This window comes from Nuphar pumila, chromosome 5 (assembly GCF_984573655.1).
Source record: "Nuphar pumila chromosome 5, dmNupPumi1.hap1.1, whole genome shotgun sequence".
In the NCBI taxonomy this organism is placed as follows: Eukaryota; Viridiplantae; Streptophyta; class Magnoliopsida; order Nymphaeales; family Nymphaeaceae; genus Nuphar; species Nuphar pumila.
In genome coordinates this window covers 116,386,520-116,407,731 of record NC_143253.1, presented here as the reverse complement: position 1 = coordinate 116,407,731, position 21,212 = coordinate 116,386,520, and the positions used below count along the sequence as shown (strand labels likewise).

The window sequence follows — 21,212 nt, the reverse complement described above, 5'->3', positions numbered from 1 at the left end:
TAGGGAAGCCTTTGAGAAGTATGTACCCGACCCCAATCAACCACACAGTTTTCACCGTGGAACAAAGGTTTTATTCATATGCATGCTTAACTCTGCTCTCGACACTTTGGCCTTGACGAGCACTTCACCTCTTTCGGTGGAAATAACACACTCCGGCTCAGCGGCCCTTACGAGTCTGATTGTCTGATAATTCTCAATGAGCATGCACATGACTCGATCTCTACGGATCGGCTACTCGGTGTATTTTTACGCAACGAGCTCAGTACCTTGTCAAGGCGTTACCACTACTTCGACGCAACGACTCTTACAAGTACGGTGCCCTTACAAGTATCGAGGAGACGAGTCATTCTGACATCGTTCCAACAAAGGGCATCGTTGTGCCACTTAACTGGTTATGGCAGCTCTTTTGCCAACCATTCTGTCAGCACCTCCTCTGCTCTATCGGCAGTGGCGTGACGAACCTTTCTACATCGTAGAAGGCGTTCCATGAACTGGGTAGCACTCCTGCTAAGTTCTTTTTGAACTATTCTTAGCTCATTTAGGAATTTCAGCAGCACTTCCTCTCTTTAACGAAGAAAGCGTGCATTTCTTTTATCCATTTTAGCGGCATCTCCTCTCTTTGGTGGGAAATCGCTACGTTTAACTCGGGAAATGGATGCGCACCGTTGTGCGTACTTTGCATCCATCAAGGTTGCAGGAACTCTGGGCCATAGCCAGGCCATACGTAATTGACTTAGTCTTTACGTAAAGAGCATTTTGCCAAAAAACGAAGCCTTTCCAATAGGGGCTTCATTCGTCAAGCAGAATCTTGAACGAGGAGCAGTAAGAGGATCACATTGGCGATTTGGAGTGGATCTTCATTTGAATGCTCATTTACGCACCATATATGTAGTATAAGCAGAAGCCTATGCTTTATACAACGGCGGCATAAAGGAAATGCATATACTATTGTTCAGGGTGTGTAACTGAACGAAATATTCTACATATATATCAAAACAGGAGCCTTGGCGTCATTCAACGCGACGACGTAAGTAAATGCATAATCGGAAGTGCAGTAATCATAAATTGCAGAAAGCAGGGAGCCTTGGCATCATATGACGCGACGACAAAGGTAAATTACATAGCCTGTGCGATATAGGACGCGTCGGCAGAATCAACAGATAAACACCTAGATCTGTATCCAACGATAGTTACGAGGCGAGCGAGTGAACACCGAAGTGTCCTAGAGGGCTCAACCAAGAACTAGGGCGAGATACTATTTTGAAGAACGCATATACTGCGCATTCGAACATATATATATCCGACAATAGTTACGAGGCGAGCGCGTGAACACCGAAGCGTCCTAGAGGGCTCAACCAAGAACTAAAGCAAGATACTACTTCAGAAAGTATATGCTATATACAAACAATCAAATACTTGAGAGAGATGGATTAATGAAGCGAATTTACTTCAAATTGCGTAAGAAATGACTCCCAAATGATCCAACGCTTTGAACAGACTTCGATCCTTCCGTCAAGAGGTCAGACTAGGTCAGATGAGGTTGACCTAGTTGAGAAAGAGGTAAAGCAGGTCAAGCTGCTCAACCTAAGTGGTTTGAACCAAACTGGGTTCGGTCCAAGTCAACTGGGTTCAAACTCAACCCAAGTAGGCTAAGTCTGGGTTCAGAAATCCAAACCAAAAGCTGGACCAAAAAGGACTTTGACTTTGAACCAAACCAGGTTCAAGTCAAGTCAATTGGGTTTGGACTTAGGTCAGGTAGGTTCAGATCTAGGTCATGTGGGTTAGGACCAGGTCAGGCAGGCTCAGGCTAAGTCAGGCAGGCTCAGACTAGGTTAGGCAGGCTCAGACCAAGTGGGCTAGGTAGGGAAGGTTTGGAAAAAGGAGGAGAGAGAGAAGGCAAAGGGGGGGGGGGGGTTGGCGATTTTTTCTAAAGGGGGGGCTCCTCTATTTATAGGGGAGGTTGCTTAGAGGCTAAGCAACCCATTTGACCCTTTTGCCTTTTGGCTTTTTCAAAAATCCAGCTTGATCTTATCCATCTGACTGTTTGATCTTATCCAAAAGGAATATTCCATGGAATATTCCCTGGAAGGTCCTGAAATATTCTAAAATATTTTAGAATATTTTTTGAGGAATATTTCTGTTGGTCCCACCAATATTTTCGCGAGTCCCGCAAAAAAGTTGAGTTTTCGGCATTTTTTTCCGAAAATTTCTGAGTAGGCCATTATCTTCGCATTGACGTAACTAAGAAAGTTGACTCATACGAATCTCTTGATTTCGTTCAGGTAGGAAGTTATGGCTTCCAGAGTGTTTGAGCATATATTCGTGAATATACAAATATTCTAAGTATATTTGGGTCGCAGGAATCAGTTCGATTCGCTTTACGGTAAAAATGATATTTTTCACTGGAGAATGCCTCAAAAATTTATTCAGAGTTATCTGAAAAATTGCGGGTCTTACAATGAGTTTGAATTTATGTACACATACATATGCATGATTATTGCTTTTAGAATACACATACTCCTCAAATGTTTTACATATGCATAAAATAATATGGCTCATGATTGATGCATATTGAACATGATGTTACATGTTATGCTCATGCATGTTATGAATTGAGAAACGATCTTCATGAATCTTATCATGATATGCCAATATGTCATATTCAATCATAGTATGATATTTCATAAGATTATGCAATTTCCTTTTTTATGCTTGCACTTGACTAACATATGATTTGATGAAGACTAATATGGTGCCTTAATGAATTGATTTGTATAAGTGGCACGCGACATTGATGTATATAATGTGAAACAAGTATGTTTTCTTACTCTTGACGAGTGAGAGTTTATGACTACCCTGAGAGTACGATAATGTACTATGCTATGAAAATCACATCTACACTCTAATTTTGGTAATCACCTTCATAGGCAAGGTGCTCTCTCGGTTTAAAGACACATATAAGTTAATGAGTTATAATAACAAAATGGGACTCTATTCTCTATGGGTGAAAAATGTCTAACATAAGGCATATGCACTATGAGACCCTACCCTGTAGTTGGATGATGCCTACTTACATGTGGCATGGGTAAAATGTGAAACCCCTTAATAAGAATGACACAATAACTCATTTCATGAATTTGGTTTTATTATGAAGGGGTGGCAAGTGGTAACAATTTTTATGGACAATGTTATTAATAAATATGCTCATCGAGCCCAGTCATTAGAGGTAGAAGACATGGCTACCAATTATTATCCTAAATGGTAGGTCCCACGCACACATTTGGAGTAAGTGATGGTTGCATCTTTGGTTATTTTCGCCTTTGAAGATTTTTCTCTCCTGGTGTGTGCATCAACTCCTTTGGAGTCATTTCAACTAGCTCTGCAGGGTATTAAAATTTCATAGATTAATAAACTCTCATATCATCTCAGTCTTATTCGACATAGACGTCGTGTGTGTACCCACAAGGTGGTAAATATTGAAACAAAGACCTTTTGTTCACATAATAAAAAACATACTTTGATAAGACATACATTTAAATTTGGTTATGTGCATTATTCATTAGTATCATATGTGTGATCATGTTTTATATTGGTAAGCATGCTTGTGTATGTCCTTAACTTCCTAGATGCAAGGATTGCACAATTATATCACTAAATGTATGTTTTGTAGCATGAATGAGTGAAATGCATACTACGTTGTTTGTTTGTCTTGTATGCATTAGTTCATTACCAGACTAGATGAAGTCCAACCTCTTAATCATAATAATTGCAGGTGATGATTAGTTACAACTGCGATGGGCGAGTGAGATGGCAGCTTGAAACTAGTTTTCTATCATTTTGGTTGTTAGAACTTATTAACTTTACAAGTACTTATGACTTATTAAAATTTCATACAAATGCTACATTAGCTGCTCTGGTAGATTGGGACCCAAGTTCAAATCAGGGTTGGGTTCAATCCATAAATGTGTTTGAGTACTCGCTTATAACATGTTCAAGATTGTCTAACCCAAACCCACAAAAAAGATTTTTGCTGCTTCTTGTATTTAAAAAAAAGGTCTTAAATTTTTGAGTTTTAAATTTATTTAACTAAACAGGTTACAAATTTTGAGGCATTACAATCATCTCATTGAATGCATGCTTGACATCAAGTGATTGGACCAAGTACTTTGCAATGTACTAGGTCCGATCAATGGATCTCCTCTCCATATACAGGGGTGGCCAATGTGCAAATCTTGACAAATGCTACACTTGCTTTCAGACCTGGTTCATGTGTTCTTTGAATTTTAAAAATGAGAATCCAAAGGCAAATTGCTTGGGAGATCTTAGTGAGCTGCATGATACTGCATCTGTGCAGCTTTTGGCAATATTACAAGTAGCATTTTCCAAAAATTAATCAACAAATTGAAAAATGGAAAAAGAGAATGGTTACACACTCACATAAATAGAGTTTTTATGGGAACCCATTTTTGTCTTACTGCTGCTGAACTTGAGGAGAGGGATTAGAACAAATGGTAATTCAAAAGAAAGTATCATCTGCAAGCATCAAATGGCATGCTCTTTATAAATCAAAAGCTAACACTTGTGTTACTTTACTATAAAAGAAAGAACGCAACTAATCCAAAATCTATATAATAGTAATATATTTCAAATGAAGGAGTTGATCCTCATTGAAGGTGAAGTTACCGAGGCGATGATAATCAGCTTTCAGGCACCAGTGTACCCACCAATGATGGAGACAATCAAGCTAGGTGTGATGGCTATGCTGCTGGTCACCAAATTTCTAAACCACTTTTTCATCTTAAGATTCAAGAAGCCCTAAAGAGGATCGTATTGGTCAGAAGTAATGCACAACAAATCTCCAACTTGTTCTTTTAAAATTGCGTTTTAGGTAGAACTTTCTGACCTGAAGCCAACAATGCAATCGCATATATATCGTGGAACTTGATCTCCCTAAAACATTTTGCATCATTGTAAAAGAAAATTACATTAGGGCCTGTTTGGAATCTCGGCGCTGGGATTGGCGTTTATGCATTTGGTGGTCTCGAGCTAAAATCTTGATCAAACTACCTTGGTCCTGTTTGGAATCGGGAAACTGGGATGGGCGTTTATGTATTTGGGATGGAAAGTGAATCCCTTTCTCCTTTGTATTTACACTAAATCATGGATTTGGCAACTACCACCTCTAAATCCAGGATTTAGCAGCTATCACTTCTTCAAATGCATAAACTTCATAAACGCCCATCCCAGCTACAAACAGTTAAAGATCGCTTTCTCTGTCTCTGTTGAACACAACACCAGTAACTCTCTCATAACTTCCAACTAGGGAATTAGTTTCAAAAGTTTATAGTCTTGGCTGCAAAAGGAATTTAAATCCGAATTCATAGTCTAAAGCATCATATCATACTAAATAAGATAAAAAAAAAGAACTAAATCAAACTAAGTAACTCAAATAAGAAAGATGAGTATTGAAATTCGTTTGAAAAAATTAAGCAAATTACAGACAAGCCATTTCATTAATGCCACTATGACATATAACTCACATGATCATAAACAGAAACCTAACACATATAAGGACTCTTAAAACTACCTTATCAATCGTTCCATGATTTAGAAATAATGTGACATACGCGCTTTACTTAGAATGCACTATTTATTAAGTGGTGGTGGCGTAAGTTGGTTGCGTACACTGGGGCACCTCTATAGTCGGGGTGGTCTCTTCACTTTGTTCTGCCTATAAATATGGGCCAGAAAGTTAAGAAAGGAAGGCATAATAAGAGAGTAGAGCATTAGAATAGAAGAAGAAGAAGATATCCTTCTGATGGCTACTACTGATGGTGAGGAGGTCATGGGAGGGAGTAACCGTGTAGCTTCTTTTCATGTTCAGAAACCACCATCTTCTGCTGCACATGAGCAGGTATGCTTGATCAACATCCCCACAACAACAACCCATCTCTCTCTCTCTGTGTGTGTGTGTGTGTGTGAAAATAAATAAATGCATAAATGAATATTTATTTATTTATCTTGTGTTAATTCTTTTTGGATTTTCTGTGTGAATGAGAGACCAGGATGGAGGAAATTTTTGGGCTACGTGGGACCTGGATTTCTTGTGTCATTGGCTTATCTTGATCCAGGAAACTGTACTCTTCCAGTCTTCCTAACATTCTTACGAATTGATTTGTATTTTTCAATTTTCCAAGCTTATTATTTTTTTCTGATTTATTGGTTTTTTTTTTGGTGTGGTAACGAGAAGTGGAAACTGATCTACAAGCAGGAGGCAGTTACCAGTATGAGATCATTTCCATCATATTAGTTTTGTGTGGGCTATTTGAAATTAACAGTGATAATTTGGTTACAACTCTTATGGGTAATTCTAATTGGGCTGGTCTTTGCTCCATAATTCAGTCTCTTGCTGCAAATTTGGGAGTGACCACAGGTAAAAGTTTTACCCTTGTCAAGATTAGCTTGATTTCGGCAATTTATTTTATCTTTTCTTTTCAGCAGAAATGAACATCTGTTATTATTATTATGTCACGACATATGCCGCTTATTTTAATTTTTTTTTATACTTTTCCTTTTGTTATTGAACATAAAAAAATGGATTTTCTTTTACCTTCTGGTAAATCAGCAGTAATTACAGCAACCTCTGCAAGTATCCATAAGCTGTATTCACAAACCTTGGGTATTCTGTTCTGCAATGCTCAGCGAGATGCTTTCCTGCGTATTAAATAAAAAAGAGGAAAAATCTGCATGTCATATCATATAATAATAATAATAATAATAATAATAACAGATTATAAAGTAAATGTTCATTTCTGCTGAAAAGAAAAGATAAAATAAATTGCCAAAAATCAAACTAATCTTGACAAGGGTAAAACTTTTGCCAGTGGTCACTCCCAAATTTGCAGCAAGAGACTGCTTGTTTAAGTCCATGGAACTGGGCTATGTATTACGCCTCTCGCGTTCTCTATTCATTATAGTATGATCATTTTTTTTTTGCTTATAGCCGAGCCTAAGATAATGCTTTTATGTGATTCCACTATATGGAGATGCTAAGGACCTGTTTGGATGACAGGGAAAGTTTGCCAAAAACTTGGTTGTTAAGGTGTTTGGCAAACAAAAAGCCTGGTTTTGAGGATTTTTTGTTTGCAAAAATTTAAAAAAAAACAATTGTTTGTATACATTAAAATACAAAATATTTTTTTATTGACTAAAAAATAAAAAATCTGTATCTCTAAAGATTATTATATCTGCATCTTTGTGACATAGACCAACATTGAGCGCTAAACATGAGTGAAAGAGGTAAGCACCGCTCCAGGCATAGAAACCTAGTCGCGCTGGCTCAGCTTGCTGTATGGTCGCTGTCCTGTCGGTGTCAAGCTCCGGGGGCTTACTCTTCGATCTCAAGGAGTTGCCAAGCTTCGGCTTACGCATGGAGTGAGCCCTATGGAATTGGAACTTAGGCTGCCCATCTAAGAGTCTGGCCCCATCCCACTATGCCATCTCCCTTACAACTAGAATTGGTTACATACTTTTCTTTGTAGAGATTTGTGTCCAAGGGACCACTTGTGGATTGAGATCAGGTGATACTGAAAATCACCGTCAATGGTGATATTTTTAATATCCATCTTTAGGGGCAGCTAAAGAGAAGTTGAGGCCCTAATTTTTTTTTCATTGAACATAAAAATTCTATTATTTATTAAAAAGGTTGCACCATTTTTTTTCTTAAATTCTTAATATCCTTCGTATTTACTAATTGGGTTCATATATAGACGGCCCCTCCAAAACAAGATCCCAACTGTTTGCATCCCGATCTGGATCCTACTAAAGTATATACCTTACTTGGATACACAATTACAAGTAAAAAATTTAGCTCTTGTTGGAATTTGAGTTAAACTAGAACTGGTCTGCATTTTCGGATGCAAGAATATTGAAATTGAATTAATCCGCTTGTCTGATAGGAGAAGTTAGTTCACGTCACCTTGTGTTGGGACGTTGCAAATTCGAATCCCAATGGTATAGTTGTACAACTGGTAGGGGTCTGCCAAACCCCAGCTTTCTCTGTTGAAAAACAAAATATTGTTTCATTAAAGTTTTGTCCAACTTGGACTTTCGGTTGATCATGGGGATCCTTCCACACCGATGTATTTTATATTTTTCTCTTTAAATATTAAAATATTATAAAATTTAAAAGCACTCAATCTTTTTTTTTTTTTGCACGCTCTAACTCGTTGGGAAGTTTTGAAATGAAAAATGAGGCCCCTCCAAAATAGGAGGCCTTAGGCGGTGACCTCAAATCTCAAAATCTCGCATAGCCTAGGTGCAAAAACCTAATCGCGCTGGCTCAGTCTATCATACATAACATACGATCGCTGTCCTATCTGTGTAAAACTCCAAGGTCTTACCCTTTGATTCCAAGGAGTTAACCAAGCTTGAACTTACGCAGGGAGTGACGCCCATGAGTTCGGAACCTAAGCTGTCAAACAGACTGGTTCCATCCCACTACGCCATCCCCCTTGGATCTAGAATTGGATGATGGGGTCAAAACAACCCCAGAAACAAAACAGTAAAGGTACACACATTCTGTATTAAAACAGTAAATACAAAGAACAAAAAAAAACATGTACCTGATGTCCCTGCCATTGTTGGATGAGGTGACTCGGTCGTCTGAATGAAACGAGAGAGTCTTCTCCTTTAGTTTCTTCTCTACCTTAGGTGAGTCACAGTACAAGATGAGAAGAATAGAGCAGGGACCCTTACCGTATGGATGAGAAAACTGTTGGAAAACCTCTTCTCCGTTACCCTGCTCTCAACCATGGGGGTATATATGTATATATATATGGTTTTCCCGTAACTGATTATCAGTTACAGATAAGCCCACGACTAATCATGAGGCTTATCTTCATTTCAAAACCAACGCATATTTGTCGTCCATAAATGTTAGTTATGGTAAATGGATCCGAATCTAAACTAGACCCAAATGGATCAAATTCGAATCCAAATAACTAACAATCTCCTACTTGGACAAAAATGTGCTATTCCCAAATGGTTTGAAATTACAAACTTGAATAGATTGGCCTTAATTCTATTCGGGTCTAATTTATATTTCTTTAACAAAATTCTATTTACATAGATAACTTTATGCAATATAAATAAAAGAATCAACCTTTATCACATCATGTGATCACATGTATAAAATTGTGTATCTGACTACAACAAAATGGATAAACCCATCCTCTTTACATGTTCATCATATAATCCCGGGGCCAAACCTTTAGTAAGAAGATCCGCAACCATTTCTTTGGTACTAATGTTATCAATACACACATGTTGATTCTCAGTCCTTTCCTTGACAATAAAGTACTTCAATTCTATATGCTTGCATGATGTAGTACTCATGTTGTTATTGGAGAAGGACACAACGACTTCATTGTCACAATATACCCTAAGTGGTCTCCCAATGGATTCAAGTTTGGATTCAAGGGTGTTGGTGAGAACCCTGTTGTCAATGGATTCAAGTTTTGATGTAGTACTCATGTTGTCAATGGATTCCGGACCATTCGGTTTGCAACCAGACCCATCCATCGATATAATCGGAAAAGCGGGAAAATGAAGAGAGAGAGAGATGGCTCCTGTAGGACAGAGTTCTCAACCATGGGTGGAGAAATAGTAAACCCCCTTTTAGGGATGGCAGTGGACCGGGGGAAAGCGGGGCCCCACCCCGCCTCGCCCCGTTTGGACCGGGGATGAAGGGTATGAAACGGGGATGGAGGCGGGGACGAAGGTTAAAATCCATCCCCGTCCGGGGGTGGAGGCGGGGATGGACGTGCACTTTTCCCGTCCCCGCCTCGATCCCCGCCTCATCCCTGCCCCGATCCCCGCCTCATCCCTGCCCCGCCCCGCCCCGCCTCATCCCCGTTTGAACCGGGGATGGAGGACATGAAACGAGGATGAAGGCGGGGATGGAGGATAAAATCCATTCCCCGCCGGGGATGGAGGCGGGGGTGGAGGATAAAATCTTGAGGCGGGGCGGGGGTGGAGACCTTGTCCCCCGCCCCGCCCCACTGCCATCTCTACCTCCTTTTCTCCTCTCTATTCACCATCATCATGACATTCAGAATCACCACCACCATCATGGCATTCATCATTGTCTTGATGATTGCAGCAGACCCAAGAAGGTGAAGGGTGTCGCACACCAGGATGAGGTTGTCAGGGTTCTCACCAACACCCTTGAGACCACCAATGTCACATCTCTTCACTTTCCATTCTTTTTCTCTGAATAATTCCAATTTCAAGCTTCATCTTGTGGGTTCTTTTTTTTTTTCTTGCTTTCATTTTTTATTGTTTTTTGGATTTTTGAATGGTTAGTGCCCTCACATGCTCTTCTATGGCCCTCCCGGAACGGGGAAGAGGACGACGGCCCTTGCCATCACCAACCAACTATTTGGTTTCCCTAAAAAAACCCAGATTTTTAGTTACCCATGATTCTTTTTTGTGTGGAAATTGTTGTGGATGTTTCATGATATTGTTGTTATTCATCTCTTCTTAGTGTTTTCTTTTTAATATTCCGCTCTTGGTGTTTTATTTTTAGTATTCTTGACTTTTTCAATGAAATGAAATCGTGGGGCAGTTTGTTTTCTGTTGCACCCTTCTGCAACTAAGCATATTTGGGTTTTAATTGATGCTTCTCTTTTTCTTTTTTCCTCCTTTTCAAGCTTCTAATATGGTCTCCTTGACAACCTCAAAACTGTACCTAAAAGCAGTTCGAGAACTTAAAAAACTACATTTTGGATATTTGCAGACATTTAGTTTGCCATAATTGTGACTTATGAAATCGGCAACTGAGGCTGAAAAGATCAAATCCATATTTAAAAATGATGTGTAATTCATTCTTTAGATTTGTCAAAATTGAAAGTTCTGATTTTTACATCAAGAGTGCTGGACTTCATTCGAATATGTGGGAGGTCGTCTAAATTTATGAGAAGCCTACGCGAATGCAGCATGGTGAAAATGGTGAAAAATATGGCTTTCCTTTCATGAAGAGGAAGGTTGATAAAAGGGAGGAAAAAGAGAGAGTCCCATTATGCTCAGCTGATAAACATTCTATGACACTATTTTTTAGAAGAACTAATTTTGCCTGTTTCTATGGGCTTGTTTAGAATGAATTCAACCTGCTTTTCCGAAGCCAAGGCATCATCTAAAGTTCTGAACACCTGAACATGTTTACTTATTAGAAATTTCTGTTCCAAAAAACTTCTAAAAGGAGCTCGCTGTTATCTGTGAGAAAGGGGACTTGGTCACTGCAATGATCTCTCGCAGGCCTGAACTGTACAAATCAAGAGTACAACAACAACAACAACAACAACTGCGCCTTCATCCCAAAACAATTGGGGTCGGCGATATGAACCAAAAAAGAAAATCATTCTGGGTCTTCCACATGAATCCTTCTCCTCCAATCATTTCTATCCAATGCCATGTCCTCGATGAGGTTCAAAGCATTCATATCCTTTCCTATCCTCTCCATCCATGTCTTCCTAGGCCTACCCTGACCTCTTTTAACTACTATATTTTTTCATTTCTCCATCCTTCTAACTGGAGCATCATTAGGCCTTCACCGAATATGTCCAAACCACCGTAAATGATTCTCTCTCATCTTATTTTCAATGGGTGCAACACCTACCTTCTTACGTATCTCCTCGTTCTGAATCTTATCTTTTATTGTATTTCCACACATCCATCTAAGCATACGCATCTCAGCTACACTCATTTTTTGAATATGATGTCTCTTGGCAGCCCAACATTCCGTACCATATAGTAAAACGGGCCTAATAGTTGTCCTATAAAACTTTCCCTTCAACCGCAATGACATTCTACGATCGCACAGCACTCCAGTTGCACTTTTCCATTTCATCCACTCAACCTTTATCCTGTGTAGAAGATGTACCGAACCCTAGAAGAGAGAGAGAGAGAGAGAGAGAGAGAGAGAGAGAGAGAGAGAGAGAGACGGCTGGACAAGAAACAGAGAACTCGATATTCTCATTAGGGCTTCTCTCTATATTAAATAGAGAGAGGCAAAAGGAAAATTACATCTAAGTCCTTATGAAAATAAAATTTCAGAAAACCTCTAATATAAGAGAACTTAACCTAAAAACCACCTATTCTCAACACTCCCCCTCAAGCTGGAGCATAGATATCAATCATGCTCAGCTTGTCACAACATTTGGAGAAATTTGGCTTAGCAAGAGGCTTTGTAAACATATCTGCAACTTGGTCTTCCGACTTTAGGTATTTTGTAGTGATATGACCAGCTTGAATCATATTTCTTACATAATGGCAATCAACCTCAATGTGCTTTGTTCTCTCATGAAAGACAGGATTGTTTGCTATATATATTGCCGCTTTGTTATCGCACATCATGGTCATTGGAGAGGAAACCTTCACTTGGAGATCATGAAGAACAGTGCTAACCCATATCAATTCAGCAACTGTTTGGGCCATAACCCGATATTCTGATTCTGCACTTGACCTGGAAACCACATTTTGTTTCTTACTTCTCCATGAAATCAAGTTGTCTCCCAAAAACACACAGAATCCTGTGGTAGACTTTCTATCTACTACAGATCCAGCATAGTCAGCATCAGAATAGGCTACTATCTCCAGAGTTCCACCTTTCCTAAACAATAACCCCTTTCCAGGAGAGGATTTTAGATATCTGAGAATCATTATGGCTGCATTCCAGTGTACCTCAGTTGGTTTGTCCATAAACTGGCTAACTTTGCTTACTGCTAAAGCAATATCCGGTCTGATCACAGTTACATATAATAACTTCCCTACTAGGGAGCGATAGCTTTTGCTATCAACTGGTTTTGACCCTTCTTCAAACAATTGAACTTTATGGTCCATGAGAATATTTGCTGGTTTAGCTCCCAACATGCCCGTTTCCTTTAATAAGTCAAGAACATACATCCGTTGAGACAAAACCATCCCTTCACGGCCTCTAGCAACTTCTATACCCAGAAAATACCTGAGTGAACCAAGGTCTTTTGTAACAAAGTGTTTTTGAAGATGAGCCTTTGTGGCTTCAATAGCTTTCACATCATCTCCTGTAAGAATGATGTCATCCACATATACTACCATAACAACTATGCCAGAGCTAGTTTTCTTTATAAAAAGTGTATGATCTGCTGCTGATCTATTAAAGCCAAAGCTTGACATCACTTCAAACAACTTTTGAAACCATGCACGAGGACTTTGTTTCAAGCCATAAATCGCCTTTCTCAATCTGCACAGCTTCTGACACTCCCCCTCAACCTCGAATCCTGGAGGTTGTTGCATGTAAACGGTCTCAGAGAGATCCCCATAAAGAAATGCATTTTTCACATCTAATTGACACAAGCTCCAGCCATGCTGAACAACTACTGAGAGAACAAGACGGATGGTACCCATCCGTGCAACAGGAGAAAAAGTTTCAAAGAAGTCAATTCCATATGTCTGAGTATACCCTTTCGCGACTAATCTGACCTTGTACCTTTCAATAGAACCATCAGATTTGTACTTTATTGTATATACCCATTTACATCCAACAATGTCAGCATCTGCTGGGGAATCAACTAGATCCCAGGTATGCTGAGATACCAAAGCTGTCATTTCTTCTTGCATAGCCAGCTTCCAGCGATTATCAAGTGCTGCCTGTTGATAGTTCAGAGGAATGGTTTCAGCAGACAAGGCTGAAATAAAAGACTTCATCTGATGTCCAATTCTGGCATGGGAGACAAAATGAGATATGGGATATAAGGTGCATTGTCTTGTCCCTTTTCGTAGAGCAATAGGCCTGCTATCATCATCCTGAAGATCACTATTGTTAGTAGAACTTACCTCAGGAGAAGAAGAAGATGAAGGCTCTTGCGGAAGTGGAGCTCTACGCACATATACCAATGGAGGATTATTAAATCTGGAAGAGGATGAAGTTTGGTTCGGTAAGGAGGGCACAGATTCCAAAGGAAAAGGAGGTATAGGTAATGGAAAGACTCAGCTGGATCAACCTGCAGCGGGGAACCGGAAGTAGAGTAATATGGAGAGGATTCCAGGAAAGATACATCCGCACTGACATACTCTCGGCGAGAAATAGGATCATAACATCGATAGCCCTTTTGATTTTTTGGATAACCGATAAATATGCATTTTGTAGCTTGAGCGGCTAATTTATCACGGTCAGGGCCAAGTTTGTGTACAAAACAAACACATCCAAATATTTTTGGTGAGAAAGAAAAAAGTGAGGCATTAGGTTTTAGGATATGTAATGGAATTTGATCACCCACAGAAGACGAAGGCATGCGGTTGATCAGATAACAAGCAGTGGTAATCGCATCACCCCAGTATAACGTATGAACATTGGATTGAATCATAATGGTCCTGGCAACATCAAGGAGGTGCCGATGTTTTCACTCAGCCACCCCATTTTGTTGAGATGAATAGGCACAGGAAGTTTGGGGTTGGATGCCATGATCTTGGTAAAATTGTAACAGACCTTTTGATTTAAACTCGAGAGCATTATCAGTGCGAACAATCTTGACAATAGATTCAAACTGAGTTTTTATTTCAAGAATTAGGGATTTGATAAGACTTGGAACTTCAGATCGTTCTTTTATTAAAAATACCCATGATAACTTAGAGAAATCATCAACAATAACAAGATAATAACGACACTGAGTCCTAGTAGGAATCTTACTAGGACCCCATACATCTGCATGAAGAAGTTCAAAAACTTTATTACTAGACTGACTCTGACTCGAAGGGAACGAACTTCGATGATGCTTGCCCAACTGACATGCTTCACACTGAAATGATGTGGTGGAAGGAATCTGAGGAAAGACCGACCGAAGCTTTGACAATGAAGGATGACCAAGACGACAATGCCACTGAACATGACTGAATGAATGTTCCACTGCATCATGAACAAAACCCATTGGATGATGTAGGTAGTAAATTCCATTTTCTTCATAGCCTCCACCAATCTTCTTCCCCGTCAGCAAATCCTGAAAATGACAACCCATTGGATCAAATATTACTCTACAGTTTTGTTCTTTTATAAGGCAACTAACATAAAGTAAACTTTGAGGAAAGTTTGGAGCATGAAGAGCATTTTTCAATTGTAATAAGGAGGATATAGAAATATTTCCCTGACCAACAACCGGGGAGGAGCTCCCATAGGCTAATGAGACTCTAAGTTGAGCCTTAATGACCTTTAGATATGAAAAAACACGTGAATTTCCACACAAATGTCTGGATGCACCAGAGTCAATAACCCACTTACTATCATTCGGATGGAGATGATTTCCGGTTGAATAGGCAACACCAGCTACAGGAGTGGTGGAACTCAAAGGTCGAAGAGCAATCAACTCATCATATTCCGCACGGCTAAGGGTGATACTACTTTCATTTGCAGTGATATTCTCTTGTGCATTTGTTGCCTCAATAGTAGTAACATTTGCTTTAGGGGTATATGACTTTGATGCAGAAGAGATTGGCCAACCATGCTTATCCCAGCAACGATCTTCTAAATATCCAAATTTTCCACAGAATGTACATTGAAGCTTTCCTCTGCCTCCCATACCACGTCCACGTCCTCGTCCTCGTCCTCTGATATTCTGAATATTTCCACGCCCATAACTAGATGGGACAACAAGAGCAGATGACTGAGTCACAGGCTGAGATTGTGGCAGAGAGATCGCAAGTCTACTCAGACGATTGTAAGCATCAGTAAGAGTGGGAACATCTGAACCAGTCAACATTTGAACTTTTGCAACAGAAAAATCTGAAGAAAGACCTGTAAGAAAACGAGCAACCATGGTTTGTTCTTGATGATCCTTTTGCTTCGAGCAACAAAGAGGCCGGTGAGCATTAAGTCTTTCAAACGCAGCTTTGACAGAGGCATAGTACTGGGCCAAGGTCTGATCTCCCTGTTGCAAGTTATATATTTCCTGTTCGACTTGCAGGATACGACTCACATTCGTTTCTTGTGAGTATGTATCACGAAGATTGTCCCACATTAGTTTGGCTGTATTATAGTAGATCAATCCATCTGCAATATGGGGTTCGACACTATTCATGATCCATGACATAACTATGTCATTATCTTCATCCCAAGTAACATATTTTCCCAATTTCTCAATGGGTTCGCCTTCCAACAAAATATGTTTTCGACGATGTCCAGATACCGACATCATAAAAGTTCTGGACCACCTGGCATAGTTGGTTTCATTTAACCTTATGGAAGAGCCATACGAGAAGGGGTTGGCAAAAGCCTTATACTCCCCAATATGTTCCATTTTGGAATCACATTTCGAAGTTTCAGCCATACTGAAGATAAAAAAAAACCTCACTTGAACATCAAGTGTTCAAGAAGAATTTTCAACTCAGCAGGAAACCACACCTGCTGTTTCCACAACAAGCAGCAGCCCACACACAAAATAAAATTCAACCCAGCAGGAAATCACACCTGCTATTTTCCACGACAGAAGAGTAACTTAAGCTACCGTGCTTCCTTAAAAAAAACTCGACACAGCAGGGAGTCACTGAAAACCACATTCTGAAATAAACCAACCCACTAAAAACAACTAAAGTTCAGTTGCTGTCGATACCACAGAAATCACGAACATTGCTGCACCCAAACACATCACGACAAATGATAGAATGCAGTCGCAAAACAAAATATTCACTACACCTGCTGTTCTCCAACATATAAGGCACGACATCCAGTAAGTATCACACTCAATCAGCTTCTGATCACACGCATTCAGCACAGGCGAGAACTCAGCAATCACGGCAACACAGAAATTTTTTTTTCTGCTGCTCCCAAACAGCAGGAACACACCTCGACAAGAACTCAGCACTCACGACAACACAAAAAAAAAATTTTGGTTACTTCCAACCATCAGGAATACCCCTCGACAACTCACGAACCAAAAAAAAACACGTCATAGCAGAAACAAGACTCGGCAACACTAGGTCGCAGCAGGAAATCCAGATGAGGAGAACAAATTTAGATCTTCTCCTAAGATCTGAACAACAATCAAACTCCCAACAACAATCAAACTCCCAGCGTAGGTAGTCACGAGAATCACGGGAGGAACTACCAACGAGGCAGTAGGTAGTCAAGAGAAAAAAAACGAGGAGCTACGAAACCCACAGCAAGCATCCACGACCAACAGCATGCCCAGATCTGTCATCAGATCTTAAAAAAATTTTAAATCGCTGACCTGATTAGAAACATTACTCATTTGATCGAAGTTTGATCACGATCATGAAAGCCTCCACGATCGACTGTGTTTTGATCACACTCGATCACGCTCCCACGATCGGCTAGGCCACTCGATCACGCTCCCACGATCGGCTAGGCTCTGATACCATGTAGAAGATGTACCGAACCCTAGAGAGAGAAGAGGAGAGAGAGAGAGAGAGAGAGAGAGAGAGAGAGAGAGACGGCTGGACAAGAAACAGAGAACTCGATATTCTCATTAGGGCTTCTCTCTATATTAAATAGAGAGAGGCAAAAGGAAAATTACATCTAAGTCCTTATGAAAATAAAATTTCAGAAAACCTCTAATATAAGAGAACTTAACCTAAAAACCACCTATTCTCAACACTATGATTTACATCTCCATCAATTTCTCCATACTTTTGAATGAAAGATGCCAAATATTTGAAACAATCATCCACCGGTATTTCTTGCTCACCAAGCTTCACTACACTCCCATCACTACTTTGTTGCTTACTAAACCGGCATTCCATATATTCTGTTTTACTCTTACTCAACTTAAAACCTCTTGCTTCCAATGTCTGTCTCCATAATTCTAACTTAGCATTAACCCCAGCTTTAGACTCATCAATCAAAACAATATCATCAGCAGACAACATATAACACGACACATTTTCTTGAATTGATCTCGTAAGTTCATCCATCACTATAGCAAATATGAAATGGCTTAAAGTAGATCCTTGATGTAACCCAACCGTTATAGGAAAATTGGTTGTCACCCCTCTACAAGTGCGGACATTGGTTACTACTCCTTCATACATATCTTTAATTATACTAATGTACTTGAGAGAAACACCTTTCTTCATCATTGTCCACCAGAGAACGTCCCTAGGTACTCTATCGTATGCCTTCTCCAAATCAATAAAAACCATATGCAAATCTTTGTTCCTCTCTCTATTTCTCTCAATAAGTTGTCTAAGAAGATGTATAGCTTCCATAGTTGATCTTCCAGGCATAAAACCAAATTGATTCTCCGATATCATGACAACCTTCCTCAACCTAGACTCAATTACCCTCTCCCAAAGTTTCATAGTATTACTCATGAGTTTTATACCATGATAGTTTGTGCAATCTTGTATATCACCCTTATTTTTATATAGAGGCACCAAAGTACTCTTCCTCCACTCATTAGGCATCTTATTTGTCCGCCAAATCTTGTTAAAAAGATTTGTCAAGCATTCTAAACCTTTCTCTCCCAAGCATTTCCAAGCCTCGATAGGTATACCATCTGGGCCAACTGCCCTTCTTGATTTCATTTTCTTCAAAGCCTCTGCAATTTCTTTCTTTTGAATCTTGCGCATGAAGTCACGATTCATCTCATGAAAAGGAATGGAGAAGTCTCCAAGATCCTGAGCATGACTTCCATTAAATAGCTTATCAAAATAATCTTTCCATCTCTCTTTAATCTTCTCATCTTTGACTAAAACCCTTTGCGTTTCATCTTTGATACATCTAACCATACCTAGATCCCTCGATTTCCTATCTCTTATCTTTGCAAGCTTATAAATATCCTTCTCGCCCTCTTTGGTATCCAACTTGTCATAAACCTCCTTATATACCTTATCCCTCGTATTTCGAACTACTTTTTTAGCTTCCTTCTTTGCTATCATATACTTCTCCAAATTCTCATTATCACAACTCTTACTTAGATTTCTATAACACTTTCTTTTAACCTTAATAGCTAATTTGACATCCTCGTTCCACTATGATGTATCCTTACCTAGTGGTGCACCGCCTTTAGACTCACCCAATACCTCCTTAGCCACCTTTCTCATGCCACCCGCTATCTTATTCCACATTGATTCTGAATCCTCTTCGAGACACCAATCAACTTCCTTAACTACCTGCTCTACAAACATTCCTTGTTTAGCTCCTTTAAGTGCCCACCACTTAATTCTAGGATCTATCCTATGTCTATCCCTTTTGCAGCATTGTCTAATTCTAAGATCTAAAATTAAGACTCTATGTTGTGTGGCTACACTTTCTCTCGGTATAACCTTACAATCGATGCAACAACCCCTATCTCTCTTTCTAAGTAGGAAAAAATCTATCTGACTCGTATTAACCCTACTTTTAAATGTTACTAGGTGAGACTCCCTCTTCCTAAACCAAGTGTTTGCCAAGATCATATCATAGGACAAACCAAAATCTAAAATCCTTTCTCCACTTTCGTTTCTTTCTCCTATACCATAGCCTCCATGGATACTCTCAAATCCATCCCTATTAATGCCTACATGTCCATTAAGGTCACCGCCGATGAAAAACTTTTCTCCATAAGACATCCCTTGTACTACTCCATCTAAATCTTCCTAAAATTGACGCTTAATGGAATCATCTAAACCTACTTGAGGTGTATAAACACTAATAATATTAATAATATCCGTACCTAATACTAATTTAATAACTAAAATCCTATCACCCTTCCTACGGACCTCAACTACATTATCTATAAACTCACGACTCATAACAATCCCTACTCCATTCCTATTCCTATTTATTCCTGTATACCAAATCTTATATCCCCAAGGTTCTATCACTTTTGCTTTCTCACCTACCCATTTGGTCTCTTGTAGACATAAAATATCAATCTTTCTCCTACACATAACATCTACTAACTCTACCAACTTACTAGTTAAAGACCCTATGTTCCAAGTGGCTAACCTAATTTTATGATCTTGGACTAACTTCTTTACCCCCACCCGTCCAACAAAGTGAGGGAACCCTTGCCTATTTGACACCACACCCGGGCGCCGGTGTGACGTGTCGCTTCCGAGCGACGACCTAGCAACCCTTGCTCATTTATCACTGCCTCCGGGCCTATAGAGTACAACGCGTTGCTCAGTAGGGAACGCCCCAACGAAATTCTCATATTGATTCATATTCATAGGGTATGACTAAGTTTTTATGCTGGCTGTCACTGGCCTACCGCAACCCTCCTCCTTTATCCGGGCTTGGGACCGGCAGTGTATAACTAAACAGTTGTACAAATCAAGAGTGCTGGAGCTAAATGCAAGTGATGATCGTGGGATCAATGTAGTACGAACCAAAATCAAAGATTTTGCAGCAGTTGCAGTAAGCTCTGGGAACCGTAAGGGGTAGGTTTCTTTATTTTGCACCTAAAGTTTGCATTCTGTCATCAAGCAAATTTCATAAAGAATATGCTTGGTTTTTTTACTCATTTCTTCTGAGCTCTAGTGGATATCCCTGTCCACCTTACAAGATCATTATCCTAGATGAAGCTGACTCAATGATAGAAGATGCTCAGGTATCTAAGCTTTTTCTGTACTTTTATATTTTGTTGTTGCGTACTTGGGCCAATAAAAGAGTGAAAAACAGTTTGCATTTAAAGATAAAGCATTTATGTTCATTGTATTCATTTGTGCTGTGTAGAATGCCTTGAGACCTATGTCACAGGGATTCGGCTAGCAGGGTGCCGCACCCGCGTCGACGCGACTCGACGCGGATGCGGGTGCGGCACCGGGTGCGGTCAACCCAATCCTGGGTGCGTTGACCGCACCCAGGATCATTTCGGTCCATTTTTGTTTGGATTTTTTTTTTTTAAAAAAAAAATTTGCCCTACGAAATGGGCTGCGAATTTTTTTTTTCTGCTGACAGCTGCTGCTGACAGCAGCTGCCTTTTCAATTTCGTAAAAGATTTTCTCTCTCCACAATAAATGACAGCAGCTGCTGCTCCTGCCTTTTCAATTTCGTAAAGGATTTTCTCTCTCCACAATAAATGACAGCAGCTGCTGCTCCTGCCTTTTCAATTTCGTAAAGGATTTTCTCTCTCCACAATAAATGACAGCTGACAGCAGCTGCCTTTTCAATCCTTTTTCGTAAAGGATTTTCTCTCTCCATAATAAATGATAATGATGGTTTTTTTAGTAAAGGATTCCCA

General features: G+C 39.7%; 1 protein-coding gene and 1 pseudogene across 2 annotated transcripts in view; one reads left to right on the top strand and one right to left on the bottom strand.

The window, feature by feature from the left end:
• LOC149838284 (metal transporter Nramp6.2-like) overlaps window positions 1-21,212 on the bottom strand; it is an 88,232-nt pseudogene that overhangs the window by 2,944 nt on the left and 64,076 nt on the right. The window contains exons 11-12 of the transcript XR_016431950.1: window positions 4,684-4,815; window positions 4,438-4,533 (exon numbers count right to left, since the gene is read on the bottom strand). The product of XR_016431950.1 is annotated as a metal transporter Nramp6.2-like (transcript). The remainder of the gene's footprint in view (window positions 1-4,437; window positions 4,534-4,683; window positions 4,816-21,212) is intronic.
• LOC149838287 (replication factor C subunit 2-like) overlaps window positions 9,623-21,212 on the top strand; it is a 29,266-nt gene continuing 17,676 nt past the window's right edge. The window contains exons 1-6 of the mRNA XM_090006928.1: window positions 9,623-9,666; window positions 10,163-10,241; window positions 10,366-10,444; window positions 10,713-10,723; window positions 20,294-20,409; window positions 20,510-20,596. Coding sequence (XP_089863054.1) covers window positions 9,623-9,666; window positions 10,163-10,241; window positions 10,366-10,444; window positions 10,713-10,723; window positions 20,294-20,409; window positions 20,510-20,596 — 416 coding nt within the window. The remainder of the gene's footprint in view (window positions 9,667-10,162; window positions 10,242-10,365; window positions 10,445-10,712; window positions 10,724-20,293; window positions 20,410-20,509; window positions 20,597-21,212) is intronic.